Source organism: Zootermopsis nevadensis, unplaced genomic scaffold (assembly GCF_977971745.1).
Source record: "Zootermopsis nevadensis isolate Lab colony 2312 unplaced genomic scaffold, Znev_1.0 Znev_ptg000021l, whole genome shotgun sequence".
Classification (NCBI taxonomy): Eukaryota; Metazoa; Arthropoda; class Insecta; order Blattodea; family Termopsidae; genus Zootermopsis; species Zootermopsis nevadensis.
Window position 1 is genome coordinate 9,340,088 of NW_028259153.1, and position 14,527 is coordinate 9,354,614.

The window sequence follows — 14,527 nt, forward strand, 5'->3', positions numbered from 1 at the left end:
TTAAGGTTTGGGTTAAGTTAGGTTAGGTTAGGTTGGTTGAAGAACATTATCAACTTTTAGTTACTGACACGTCGAGATTTGAGTTGGTTTAAGATTGTACTGACACACAGCGATTTCATATATCGACAAAATAAATAACTTAATATGAAGATATATTAAATTCGAGGGCATATTAATAAGTATCTAAACATAAACAATTCGTTAATAAAATTAATCTAGCGTCGGTAGTTCAATTTTAAGTGTATTGGTATACGAAAACCCATAATCACTTAAATTTAAGAGCCATTATATTATACAGTTTGCCTCAACCGAATGCAAAAAAGTGTCTCGAAATACACGACGGGCTCTTTGCAGATCCTTATCTACTATTCTCATCTAGTTGTATGAAGGTTGGTTTCTGAATAATTTTATTTATCACACCTCTCTGGCTGCCTCAACTAAGGGGCCCAGCAGGCAGGTTTTCTGCCCTCTTCTCGTTTTTTAAGCTAATGACAAAGCACAAGCCAACTTTCCAAACGTTATAAATTTTGGTTTTTGGGATAAGCACAGATTACAAGAGAATTATACATATTATATCATTCGACACAATTTAATTTATGTAATTGGAACAGTTTTGATAAATATCCTACGAAACAATCAACATTACAAACAAGGTGTGGTCTAAACTTGCTCTCGGGTTTAATTTTGAGTTTCAGACGAAAGATCCCCCCCCCCCACCCATCTACTTAAGACTTGAATACGAAGCCAATCTGGAGGCTTGCAAACTGACCAGTGTTATGATAATTTGCATGGCTAAAAGAGCATGTTATTTTGCTGTTCTACGAAACTATAAACAACAATCTGAAAAATAGGTGTGACCTGTATAATTTCCTTCTACAAATCGTAAAAATTTCCAAACACGAAGCCATCTTGCGGGCATGCTTCAACCTCAATTTGCGCCTTTGGTAGATCAGTCTTCTCTGCGAATTATGCATCTGTGTAACGAACCCGATTACGTAGGCGAACTCTATTCAGACGATTAGCTTCTCTATAACCCCGCCTCCACAAACAAGCTAGTCTGTCTTCCACGTATTCATGAGGTTCAAGGATCATTAATTTTTCAGTTCACGTATCAACTGCGTGCACATGTCAAGAAGTTTACAATGAATTTCAGTACTCTTCAGAAGGCAAAAAAGTCTGTCAAAGCATGGTTGAGCAACTATCAGCTTATCAAGAAGGAATCTTCTCCACAGACTTAATTTCTTTAACATCGGCTACGTCAGAGGTCCCAAATCTGCTGGCCGCATGTGGCCTACCAATGTGTTCTCTCTTCGGTGGGTACATTTTTGTAAATTAACTTGCTAGTAACATTGCCAACAGTAGCCACTGCCGTCCTCCACCCACACACTCCACTCCTCACTCTCATACCTCCGAATCAATTCTCTTTGACCTCCCGCGTGACCTTAGTCTGCGATTCTTAGTATAGTTCGCTGTAGCACACAGCTGGCAGGTGACGCTGCACTGCCTTCAGCGTTAGGCTGACAGACTTGCAAATCAGGACGGACTGAGAAAAAACTGGTCAAGTTTACAGCATGATTGCATCTTGTTTTGTTTCTTCATCCCATCCATGTTTGGGAAGAAGAGGTGGGTAATAAAAAATTCAAGGATTTCCGAATTTGTAATGAGTTGATTGTCGTCGCCGAATGAGATAAAGCTAGTGAGGGCGGTACCGGTCCAGCAAGACTGACGATCCTGAGAGCATCCTTTACTGCCGCATCACACACCACAGTTATAATTAGACAAGTTCAAAGTCAAGAATCACAAATATCATTCAATTAGCTTCGTCCAGTCTGCCTGTCCTCAGGATCTTCGCATGTAACAACTCGAGAATCGGACGGATTTTCACGAAATTTCGCATTGTGGAAATATTCCGGGCACTTCACACAAATATCCACATTTGTTTCTGCGCCTGAAAGTCTGCAATCCCAAAATGTATAGATCATGGTTTAATTCTGGCGAATGCGCCAGACCTTTACGCTGTGCATACATTTCCTAACTTGCTCATTTTAAATGAATTTCAACTTTTATGTTTATTAAAACTGGTTAACTGTACAAAATGTTTGTGCGTATCCACACAACGCTCATGCCCACTATTGTCTATCTGCTTAAACTGTCCGGGAGAACCAACTGGTACAGATCAGGGGTGGACTATTATTGTTGCCTCCATCATCAGGGCGATTATCGCCCTGATGATAGAGGCAGCAAGGACCTCTGAAACGTCGGTAAACTTCTACCGGGCTACACTGCGCAACAACCCAGAAGCCAACCATTTCAAGATGACCATGATGAGGACGAATACATTTCTGTTCAACGAGTTTATTATGGGATTGGTACGACAAACAACAACCAAAAAGAATTTGGTACGTAAACTTCATGAAAAGCGACAGAATGAGAGTGCATTATACTGAACCGGTTCTGGACAAGGTCTAGTGTTGGTCAATGTTGAACTTTATACTACCATTTTTATTACGGCGTTAACAGTTCTTACAAGCAGCCTTGTTACGCTGCAGAATTTCCAGCTTTACAATCCCTTTGTAAACTGAGTGGTAGAGCTCACTGAACCAGAGGGCGGTGCTTGTGGGGCAGGACAGAACAATACAAAGAAACATTACATACTTCTGTGTCTTGTGCAGGGCTCGAAACTACGACCACAAGACAATGTTCTAGCAGTCCAAGAACGTACAATACTTTAAACATCATGTCACTGTAACAACACATGGCATCCTCTTAAGCAGGCCAACATACGACGATGTCAAAAGGACGAGTAGGACTGTATTAGACAGGCTAAGGGAACACATCACGTGACCTGTACGGTTTAGCCCAAGCACACCTTGGTCGCCAGAGAACAAGGTCAGCCCACGGCTACAGAGGTTTGGCCGTATCTTGGTCAATGATCGAGTCACATCTCGCCTCATGGCCAGGACAGGACATTACTTTGAACCCGGGCATTCTTTGCCGAAACACACGAAAGATGATTCACTTCACCAAAAACACTGGCGTGTATTAAATACATACCTGAAGATGACTGTCTCCAGGGATGTTTCAACACGCAGTATGATTGGGATTAACCGACGTTTCAGAAGCATGATTGCCTTGATTATTGAGGCAGTAAGTACCTCTGAAACGTAGATCAATCTCTACACGGCGTTACATCTCAGAAGACGGTCACCTTCTATACGCCGTCGAGGGAAGCTGAAATCTCATTTTATAAAGTTACTCGAAAGTTAAGTATTTTTAAATGTTTGCTACCTCCATGGCGTGGTCTCTGTAATTGGTAAGTAGCAGAGAACTATCCAGCTGGGTAAGAAGTTCACTGTCTTTGAGGATCCCGAAGGTACATCGCGGTGCGTCTTACATTTGATGGCGTTAACGGAACATAAAGCGTGATTATTCCTGAAAACTCATTACTGACTCAAGGATGCGTCTTAAAATCGAGGAAATATGGGATTGTAATACCAACTCCACTCACCTTCTTTTTTCATAAGCTCAACTGGTCAATAAATTCCCCGCCTTCTACCGACCCAGAAGTTTTATCACTAGTTGTTCTGTGCTGCAATTCGTTATAGATACACATTTGGAAAACCCTTTTTATGAACACACCGTAATCTTGAATTAGCTTGTTTACCGAAGTTTACTGGTCTGACATTTAAAGCCGTTTAAAACTTGACATTTCAGGCTGTTTTCATAAATATAACGGCAGCCACAGCCGAAACAATGCTCTTACGTAATATCCGAATTTATCGTCCTCACCAGCGATCTCTAACGGAGAAGTCGTAACAGCAGGCGAACATACATTAACACCCGCAGAAATTCAGCTAGCGGGGCGGGTAGCATACCGACACACATAAATTACATTTTATATTACAGCCTCAGGAAGAGTATATTACGACCCATACAAATAGGTTTATTAAAAATATCAGGTGCGGACATCCGACAGGTGATGGTCATCCAGCCAGGATGTTTGGTGCGGGCTTGTAACTCCTTGTCGTAAAAAAGTATAACACGAAGTGTTACACAAGGCCTCGGATGGACACACGTAACGGAAAACAGAAACGAGACTTGTAACTTGGAATAAACTAAAAAAAACAGGATGTGAGGTTGTTGACTGGATTCATCTGGCTTAGGAATGGGACCAATGGGAATCTCTTGTGAACAAGGTAGACTCAGACTTATCATTCGACTTAAAAAAGTCCACATTTCTTCACAGACTGCGATTATTAGTTTCTCAACAAGGGTTATGCTCCATAGAGTTAAGTTATAACTTCCTGCATGTTTTAAGAAACCATAAAAGAGTAATTATAAACTGTGAAATGTTAAAGCAATGACAGGAGTTCTTAACTGCGGGTTCTCGTATCAACTGGATGTGCGGAACGCTGGTACAAAGGGTGTGTGTGTGTGTGTGTGTGTGGTCGGGTGAAAACAACATTTGTAAGCTTTCATCTCGGAGGGAACTAGAAGGTCAATTTACCAGAAACGTCAGCTGTTGGCTGATCCTAGAGGGATTAAGATAACAATTTATAGCAGTGACCTTTTTGACTTGTCTCGTTTTACGTTTCGGACAGCTCATAAGATCTCACAAACCAACTTGACATATAAAACAGAATTTTTACCTGAAAGACTTGAGGTTTCGTGTTTTTTCTACAGGATCGAACGACAGAACTGCCGAAGAATAACAAATTGGAAAGGATATGAATGGAAGCGCGCAAGGCATATTATCCTCAAGTGGGTTTTGGGTTAAAAGTACGTATGTATGCACATATGTATAAGCGCAAGGTGTTAAACGGTGACACTATATTAAATTACAATTTACATTAAAACGTTATTCGATAAGCTGTAAAGTTACAACGATGGTTACTGCTGAATAATGACGGAATTAAGAACACGTGTTTTCTGATATCGGGTACCTTACCCTAGTATTCCTAAAGGGTTAACAGGCCGCATAAAACACACAGGCGGACCACGTATGGACCGCGGGTTTTGAACCCCTGATGTCATCCTCGTGGGATAAAAGTCTGAGTGTACTAAACTGATCTCGCTATGACATAACTCATAAATAGGGCGTGGTCTAACCTTTCATATTAAATGAACACAAATCTCCCGCTCCCTTCATCAAGATAGTTTGTGGACCAAACACAAACATCCTCAGAATCTTGACTTTTCTTAAAATGTTCCCGACGTGACACAAAGTGTCCATTGAACCGGAGTATTTATATGGGTCGAGAATTTTGTTTCTTTACTTTCCATCAGATTCAATTTATCAATTTTATTGATAACTTAGGAGCAGCGTCATGACAAATAACAAAAATGTATTTATATTCTGAGTAGCGATGTGTGATAACAGAGGAGTCTGTTTATGAACCCACATATTTAATCAGTCTCGACTCTTCCGCACTACGGATAGAAAATAATTTCGTTTCATATTTTTGTGGTACATTTGTTTTTGACGAGAAACCGCTGTATATTCAAGATGGCCGTATTCTGAGATGCAGCACCGTGCAGCCTGGTAGATACTGACCGACGTTTCAGAGAATCTGCCTTCCATAATCATTTTGTGTACGGCGCGACACACCGGAAGACCGCTACCTTCACACTTCTCGTCCCAAGGACCTTTTTCAAAGATCTGTGGTTTCAGGAATTGTCAGTAGCAAAGGAGGCTGGAAACCTCTCCCATTATGTGTTCTAAATTAAACACGTGACAGAAAGAGAATAAAAACAGGTAGACGTTAGGAAAGAAATCAAGAGATAATGCACGGATAGTATCTCGAATTGGGCTAAGATGGCTTCCTTCCACATCCTTTCCAATTCATCATTCATTAATCATCCTATTATTAGACGCTATATAGTATGAGCTACCGACAACGTTGTTAAATAAACCAGGAACAAAAAGAAAGCGAAAGAAACAGAGAGGAACCAAGAACTAAAAAGGAAAAACAAAACGATAAAGGAAGATAATAAAAAAGAAAGGTATGGAAGGCAAAGAAAAAATAAAAACAAATAATATTTCCCCCCTCCATTAATTCATATTGTAGTGTTAAAATATTTCTTGTAGATTGTTCTTCATTAAAATTCATGACATCCGTGGCTTGCGGTTTACAATTTTATCATCAGTTGAATAAGTAAAGTTTGTAATTAATTTACAAATTACTCGCGTTAAAAATAAATAAGGATAATTACTTAATTTATGTTGCAGAGTGCTGCACACGTGTCTGGCTTCTCTCGTCGTGCGACGGCCAATTCGCGTCTACCTGGCGTATCTCATCTGCGCTCACAACCCAACATTGTTCTCGGAGAGACCGTTTACTGAGCGTTTAACTGCACCACATTGTGTCATGATGTATGGACTGCTTGTTAACTACATAATTTTATAACACAGTTACGCCACCCGAACCCATGCTATTGCATCACTGATTCTAAAATTAAAATTGTTTTAAAAAAGGCCAGCGACAGAATTAAAACCACTGTAATGTTTCCTGTCTTAAAACACTCTCAAAGACTGAACACGATGTACAGGCGTTCCTCGTCCCGAGAACCACGCCCATCAGTAGCAAAATACACAATGAATCACAATTACGTCCCGATTTAAAGCTGTGGATATAATACGAAGTAAATCATACTGGAGCTTGTTTTTACACTTTGCATTTTTATGACAACTCAATTTGATTATCGCGAGTTAAAGATAACCTCAACGTATAAATCAGGTGACTCAAGCCGTGACACGTCCGCAGGCGAAAATCTCCGTGATCCTTATAAATAGGGACACGCGAGTATTATTAGTTATGATCAATAATCAGTTTATGTGAAATGTAGGTCGGAAAGGTTGCTATAAATACATCTGACATGTGTGAAATGAGGCTGACGAAATACGAGGCAAATCGGGTTTGATTGTGTTATCAGCCTCATTAGTACTTCCATTTTAATACGTGAAAAATGTTTTCATTGCGATAGTGAATGAATCTTAAAAATTACGATACGTGAATAAAGATGTTCTTCTCGTTTCAGTTACGGAACTTGAAAAAGATCGATTAAAAAGTTCACCTGAATAACTTTTACGGTTTGGAATTCAGGCACTAGGCATAAATAAGACAAACTCTCTCTCTCTCTCTCTCTCTTCATACCTACAGAACAGTTACAAGGTTTTTAACTCTTTGAAATACCCGACATTATTACGAAAATAATGGCACCGATAAGTGGCGCCAGTGTAGAAATAAATGTCTCTGGAATCCCGTAAAAACCTGATATGCTGGACAAAAGTAAGACAAGAGTGTGATGCTTTTATATTACCACAAGAGCATTCTTTGACATGGGTATTTGAAAGTGGTCCGGCAGCACTGCTTCACATTTCTATTGTCTTCAAACCGGAACTGGCGGCACCTCTGGTGGACAAGGAGGATTCTGACGTAGCTACGCGTGTTTGGGGGAAAACTCGTGGCCTGTGTGCCAGATCCTTTCTTGAATCGAGAACTAGACGACTGTCTGAATTACTAATCGACCGATTTATTTATCTATCGATCGACAAAATAACTGTCTTCATTGGTCAAACTCCTTCTCGAGTACATAAAATAAGCTCAGCTGGTTAATAAATTCACCGTCTCTTACAGAACTCAAAGGTTCATTGTCGTGTTCACAAAATCCAACTACCCGTAGGTCATGAGCCAGATTAATCCAATCCACATCTTCTAACCACTTTCCTACGGGCATTTCAACCAAAATTTTGCACGCTTCGACCAACTAACAAATATAACTAAAAATATCTTGGTTAGTTGGTTGAATGAGTGAATGGTTTACTCTTGTCGACAATTGTGATTCATACAACACGTCTACGGACATTTAATGAAATTCTGGATTCCTTTCGGGAATGTAAAATATGCCGGTGTATCAACGCCGATCCAAATGCAAATACGTCACCAGTACGTAACAGATGAGTCGCGTAATGGAAATATTTTCATCAGCTGACCAAGAAAATCGTATATCACGAAATTATAAATGCAATTTGGGTACAGATGTAAATTCCATGGGTTTGACAAGATCGTTGATGTGAACTTCAATACAGCAAGAAAGCACTTTGCTCATTTGGCATCTGCGTGTGAAAAATCTTTCCTTTCACACTAAAGAGATTTTCTGCTAATGGAAGGGTGTTAATGACTTTCTCGGCATTTCCTGTGCCTTTGTGATGATCTACCTAACTTCTTGTGCGAAGAACATGCCAACTGCCTTCGTCTGTCAACTTGGACGAGAACGAACAGGATTATGGCAGTTTCTTGCAGGACGGAAGAAACAAGCTAAAATTTCGTTAGAAAATCTCTAACTATAGCCACAAAAACTATTATTTACGTCAAACATGAGGTAGGATTAACAAAATTTGTACTAAATTTACCGGCCGTCACCTGTTTATTAACGATTATGAGAACTAGGACGATCAACTTCCGGTCAACTTCTATGAGACGACACAATGTGATACTCCAAAGGACATAATAAACTTAACACACTCTTAATTATATATTATAAAGGCCCAGAACTTAGTAGCTGTGACATTTGCCTCGGGCAGCGAATCAACGAGGGCGACACACATTACAGAAATCAAAAACCATATTAAGGTCCTAATAAAGTGTTTTAATTATGGTATGGCCTGATATGATGTAAATTATTTATGACTGCGTTTATACTGCTGTCTAGATATCAGCACAGATAGTCCTCGATTTGCGCCGATTCAGAATAACGCCGATTTTGACACCAGAAAGTCAAAAAGTCAAAAAGAAAAAAAAAGAAAAAAAACTATTATTTACGTTTTACAATGTTTCTCGTACTGATTCTTATACTAAATCGTAATTCTTACATCGCTAATTTTGAATAAAAATTATAAATACAGTCATCTCCGCAAATACGCATGTTTAGTAAACGCGAATTTGCTCCAGTGAGATCGATGAATCGGTAAAAGCTGTTTGTGAAATGCAAACTTTTTCATATGCGAATTTGATCTTATGCAATTTCATTCCTGGCGTTTTAAACTTCCGAAGGACTAATTTAATCTCTGCGGAGATACCGGGGTTATTTTTACTACGCGATTTTCTATAGGCCGGCGTCTTACGTGAATGCAACTATCGCATAACAGCAGAGATGACTGTATATATCAAACACATGAAAGAATCACAGTCAATCGCTAGGACCAACGAATTGGTGATTGTAAGTGTGTAAAATGTTTTTTAAATTCCCTTTATTTTATTTACATTATTTCAGAGCTTTAAATGCAATGTCATTATATTACTCGTCAATGTTTGGGTGCTGGAAACGCATGTCATTGACTTCCCATTGATTTTCATTATAAAAGAGTTTCAATTTACGCTGATTCCATTTACGCCCGCGTAAATTGAGGGCTACCTGTTTATTTTCATGCTGATATAGACTCACCATTTGTGTCTTCGATGTCGGTGTCGCCATCTAACGGTGATCCCAAGGCCACTAAGTTCTCGTAGCTGTCCCACCTTGTCACTGGATCATCAGTTGTATCTACCGGGACGGCAGGCGTAGGCGCAGGGGAAGGCAGGCGTATCTCAGGAGTGGCAGAGAAATGTAGCTCAACGGCTCCATCCAGAGGGAATCGTAGATCTGCAGATGCGGAAAATGGCTTTTTTATGTCACACCACAGCACCGAGTACGTTAGCGTAAAAATAACTTTCTAGTTTTGTGTTTAGGAGGCACCTGATTTGAATATCGACTCCGTAACAAATTATTCTGACCGAGGATTTCCTGATTATCTTCAAGAAAATAAGGAATAATACCTTCAAACAGGTTGGATTGGTGAGAATTAGTAACAAGAATAAAGATATGAAGATGACTCTGCCGGAATGTAGCACCATGCAGTCTAGTAGATATACTGACACGTTCCATTAAATTGACGATGACGGCAGTAAGCTCCCCTCAAACGTTCGTCAATATCTACCTGATTACACAGCGTTTATCTGATAAGACAGCCATTTTCAGACGAAGATTAATTTATTTTCAACATTCACGATATCTTAATAATCATTGGCTGTAATGGAAGGTTTTGTATCAATTAAATATTTATAATTATTAGTAATAATTTACAAGGCGGACATTTTTAAGCTTTTCACTATGAATGTTCGTATATTCCTCCATTATTTAATTTCTGTGATGTTCCTGACTTAAGATAAAAACCGGCAAACTCTAAGAAAGCTTGACTGACCAAATAATTTTCCAATTTTGTTACATAAACCAAGACACAACAACGGGAGCGTCAAAGTCCATCACTAGACATGATGCCGATTCACTTCAATCGTTTTCCCCATGTCACGATTTATACCTATTTTTAATGTTATATTCCTATCATACATGTTTTACCAAATAATTTTCCAACAGACTTTCCTCGTTTCCTCACGGAACTACGAGGTGTATTCGGAAAGTACCGTTTGCGCATACCTCCCGCGCATCATCGAAACAATCCGTTTGCGCATGCGCGGTGGCTTCCTCTATCCATTGATTCGTCGTATATTTCCAGCCATTCAACACCAATTCCCAATGTCAACTCGGTATTACAAATTCGAATAGCTTCCTTGAGTCAGTACTAACCACTGCAGGCAAAATCTAGTTCCTGTCGTGTGAAGCTCAGGGTATAGTCAGTCACTGCACACGTATGGAACTGACAGGCAAAGATGAGTTCTCTCTGAGGACGCTCTGTGGCTGCAATGACTGGGGAATGGGTGCTGGGTGACCCGGTGGGCACCGGGTTATAGTGCCTGTGGTAACATTTGAGTAGTATGTCACCTCTCAGTTGCAGACCCCTCCTCTGCCTTTCACTCGCGACATTTACCGTGAATTGCCGGGTCCCTCCACAAACACTGTATACACCTGACGTATATACAGGGATTAGACCCTCATATACCTGCAACAAATAATGCACGAGTTGTTATTATTATTATTATTATTATTATTATTTATTTAGTGTTCTGTCTGACGACAGGTCCATATGAACAGGATCCTTCCATCCTTTTCTCGGACTGGGACCTGTTCATATACGTTCTTGGCAGATGGTCCAGAAGTGGTTTGCCATTGCCTTCTTCTGTGTGAATGGAGTAATTGTTGGGATGCCACGGAGAAACTGGGGAAGCCCCCGGAGGAAAACTCCGTGATGCCTAGACCACGGCCTTGCCCAACACAAGTTATAAATTCGGGCACCGCCGGGAATCGAACCCGAGAACCCAGGATTACAAGGCCAGCGTTCTGACCGCTAGACCACCGTGGCGGTTTTAATGCGTCAGTTATCCCATACCAAATCAAAACGCAATGAATTGGCAGATGAAACAATATACGGTGAAGAATGGTCCATATGTGCCACTATAAACATCATTACGTAAAGCAGGTACCGAGGAAAAGTTTTATTTTTATGGCACTGTATGCAATTAAGGCTACTTTATCCTCTTGGTACATCTCAAATACTCACCACAAAAGAGTGGAAGATTTTTAACCGAAATCCTTAATTAAAAATCCCTTATTGTTATTCTGTTGCAAAAAGACAAAAAAAGCTTTTAATTTCGAGAAAGCGAAATAAATCTTGTGCAGAAGCACAACTTCCTTTTTCAAACATCTCACTCTAGTGTTTAAATAACAAACAAACAAAAATAAGACTCACCTCTTAAACCTTGTCATGTTCTAAATGAGTTAACGCAAAACTTCATCAAAAACGAGGTGTTAGTGTCTGATTATTAAGTACAAACACGCAGTTATAAGCCAGTAATTTCTCAACTACACTTGTTCAACTACCAACGTACCTTGAGGAAGGCCCGACAGCCTCCAGCAGCCTCAACAGCTCTCCCCTCTCGTTCCTCCGCGGGCTCGAAGGCTGGAGCCCCCAACACAGTGACGTGCGTCAGGTACAACGGCGCAGAGTTGATTCTGATACTCCCCGACAGCAGTCCCGAGAAGTACTCTACATATCTGTGGGTCACCACATGATCACACCAACTAATGACAGATTCTGAGGTACACATGAACAGAATCAAATGGGAATTTGTGGGTTATCGGGACACATCGCTTTAAAAATAGGTTAGTTTAGCTTTGGTTTGGATAGGTTACGTTTGGTTAGGTTAGGTTAGGTTTGGTTTGGTTTGGTTAGGTTAGGTTAATGTGTGTGGATAAATGTATACTTGAAAGTTATTATATTTTATTTCAATAAATGACAACTAACCTAACCTAACCTAATCTATTTTTAAAGCGATGTGTCCCGATAACCCACAAGTATCATCAAATGTCATCTTTACAGACCAACGGAGGAGAACAATAGGAGATTACAGTTGCCATGACACTCTATGGCAATACATAATAGTTCAGACGTCGGGACACATTTGAAACGAAAACCAATATGAATTGGGATTTTTTCCTTACGGTTATTACGAGAAACTTAATTGTTTTCGTATAAATATCTTTACAAGCACATATATAAATACTCTTTTACCATCAGCCACCAAATCAAGCCGACTTCGGCTGTCATCGGAAATGGCGATAAGAAGGAGAGGGTGAGGACACATAGTTACCTCCTTCCTCACGGTATCCTGCCCTAGTTCTGACCGGACCTAACATCCTAGTGTAAATGATTTTTCTCCTCCCAATAGTATTTTTATTGGAAGGATACTTTTTGTACTTGGTCTAAAACGAACTGATCATGTCCTAACCTAAACTGTGAAAACGCCTTTAGTGTGTTTTCTACAGTTCCCGTCTTTGCCAACAGTCGTAGAATTTTTTTCCCCGATGGATTGGGCTGGATCATTACTCACCGTTTGTGCGAGGGCTGCTCCAGGTCCCCGACCTTGTCCTCCAGGTAACGACTCATGGCGAACCTGTCTAGGGCCTGGTCGGCACTGCCGCATATACTGGAGTAATGCATGTAAGCCGCGATTACAACCCCAATTCGATCCTTGCTCCCTCTGTAACACGTATAACACTGTTATGAGGTTGTACAACGAAGTTACAGTACGATTCATATTGGGAATGATCGTCAGAAAGCTTCCTCTGTACACGCACAACGCCATCTTGACGTATAACGCAGTTCATGGTATGATTCACAGAGGGCAGGATCACTCCCTCTACAACACGTCACGTCCGCGTAAAACGCAGTTGACACTAAAACAACAACCAACCCATGGCGATTATTAGTTCCAATGGCAAAAACTTTCTGCTTCGTATGTTATTTAACCCATCAGCAAAAGTACTGTAAAACGTCGAGTGAGATTCTAAAAGACTTATAGGTTGTAAACTGGAAGAGAATGCTGTATCAGCTTGTAAGATACTTGACGACGATGTATCAAGTGTATTATAAGAGGAAAATTACTTTATCAGTGCCAGAGTAAAATTCCATACAAAATACAAACATACAATTGTTATTTTAATACTCGTTTCATATTATCTGTAATTTAGCAACAGCATTTCAGGTTGAAGTTTGTGTCTAATTTTCATTCTAAAGTGCAGGAAATTCTTTGAAAAGGCTTGTGAAATCATAAAATCAATAAACCTTATTTTTTGGGACTCCCGAAAACTGTTTTTGTTTGCCAAACTTCGGTAACCTAGGTTACATGGGAAAGGCACACTTCATGGTTCTAAATTAGCATTCTTCTCAAAGAAATGTATGACAATAAAACTCAGTCACTCAAGATTCTTCTGATGTAATGATTTATGCAATGTATGCACACACAATTACGCACACCAGGAAAAATGCCAACTTCCTACAAACTTCGTTAAAATATTAAACAATCAAAATTATAAAAATAAGACGTAGTTATTATAATGAGCTACGCTTGACTAAGCACACAGCCACGCCTTTTAACACATAACATCGAAAAAATAGAACAAAATATGTAACGTGCATTTACGATATTAAATACTAGTCGCATAAAATTAGGTCCTCATCGATATCAGCAAAAAAACATCATCCCTGAAACATTAGCACACAACAGTTTCAAAACTGTATCAAAACATTCAGGATTAATCGCGGACATGTCATCTCTTTCGGACATTTGTACGATACCTCTCGCATGATCAAGAGAGTAAAAGTAAGTCCAGTCGTTAGAAAAGGGCTATAAAAATTTACAGATACAGATAATGATAGGAAACAGGTGAAAATTTTAGTCGCCCTGGAAACTGTGCTTCTTTACAGCAGACAGATAATACCTCTGGTGGCAAGTCTCTTAACTATGATTTCTAAAACATGCTTCAGACATTATCTGGCAAGTCATATTGGTTTCACGGAAAGTAATAGTCTTTTAGCCCCAGTGTCACAACGTTGCCATATCACGCAAATCGCCGATGGTACAAATAATATTTATAAAGTTGTTAGAAAGTTTCTCATACACGGCACGCGGTCATTTGACACGAACAGACAATTATATGTACGCATGCGTGGATTATACGCTAAAGGATTTGCAGCACTGTTATTACATCATGGCCTCCAGATGGCAGGAAACACGTGGCCAGTATGTATTTT

General features: G+C 39.8%; 1 protein-coding gene across 16 annotated transcripts in view; it reads right to left on the minus strand.

Annotated features, from left to right (window-relative positions):
* LOC110834412 (focal adhesion protein tensin) overlaps positions 1–14,527 on the minus strand; it is a 394,970-nt gene that overhangs the window by 66,943 nt on the left and 313,500 nt on the right. For all 16 annotated transcript variants that reach the window (XM_087352426.1, XM_087352421.1, XM_087352424.1 and 13 more), the window contains 4 exons: positions 12,825–12,974; positions 11,823–11,988; positions 10,624–10,936; positions 9,445–9,642 (listed from right to left, as the gene is read on the minus strand). In XM_087352426.1, coding sequence (XP_087208552.1) covers positions 9,445–9,642; positions 10,624–10,936; positions 11,823–11,988; positions 12,825–12,974 — 827 coding nt within the window. The remainder of the gene's footprint in view (positions 1–9,444; positions 9,643–10,623; positions 10,937–11,822; positions 11,989–12,824; positions 12,975–14,527) is intronic.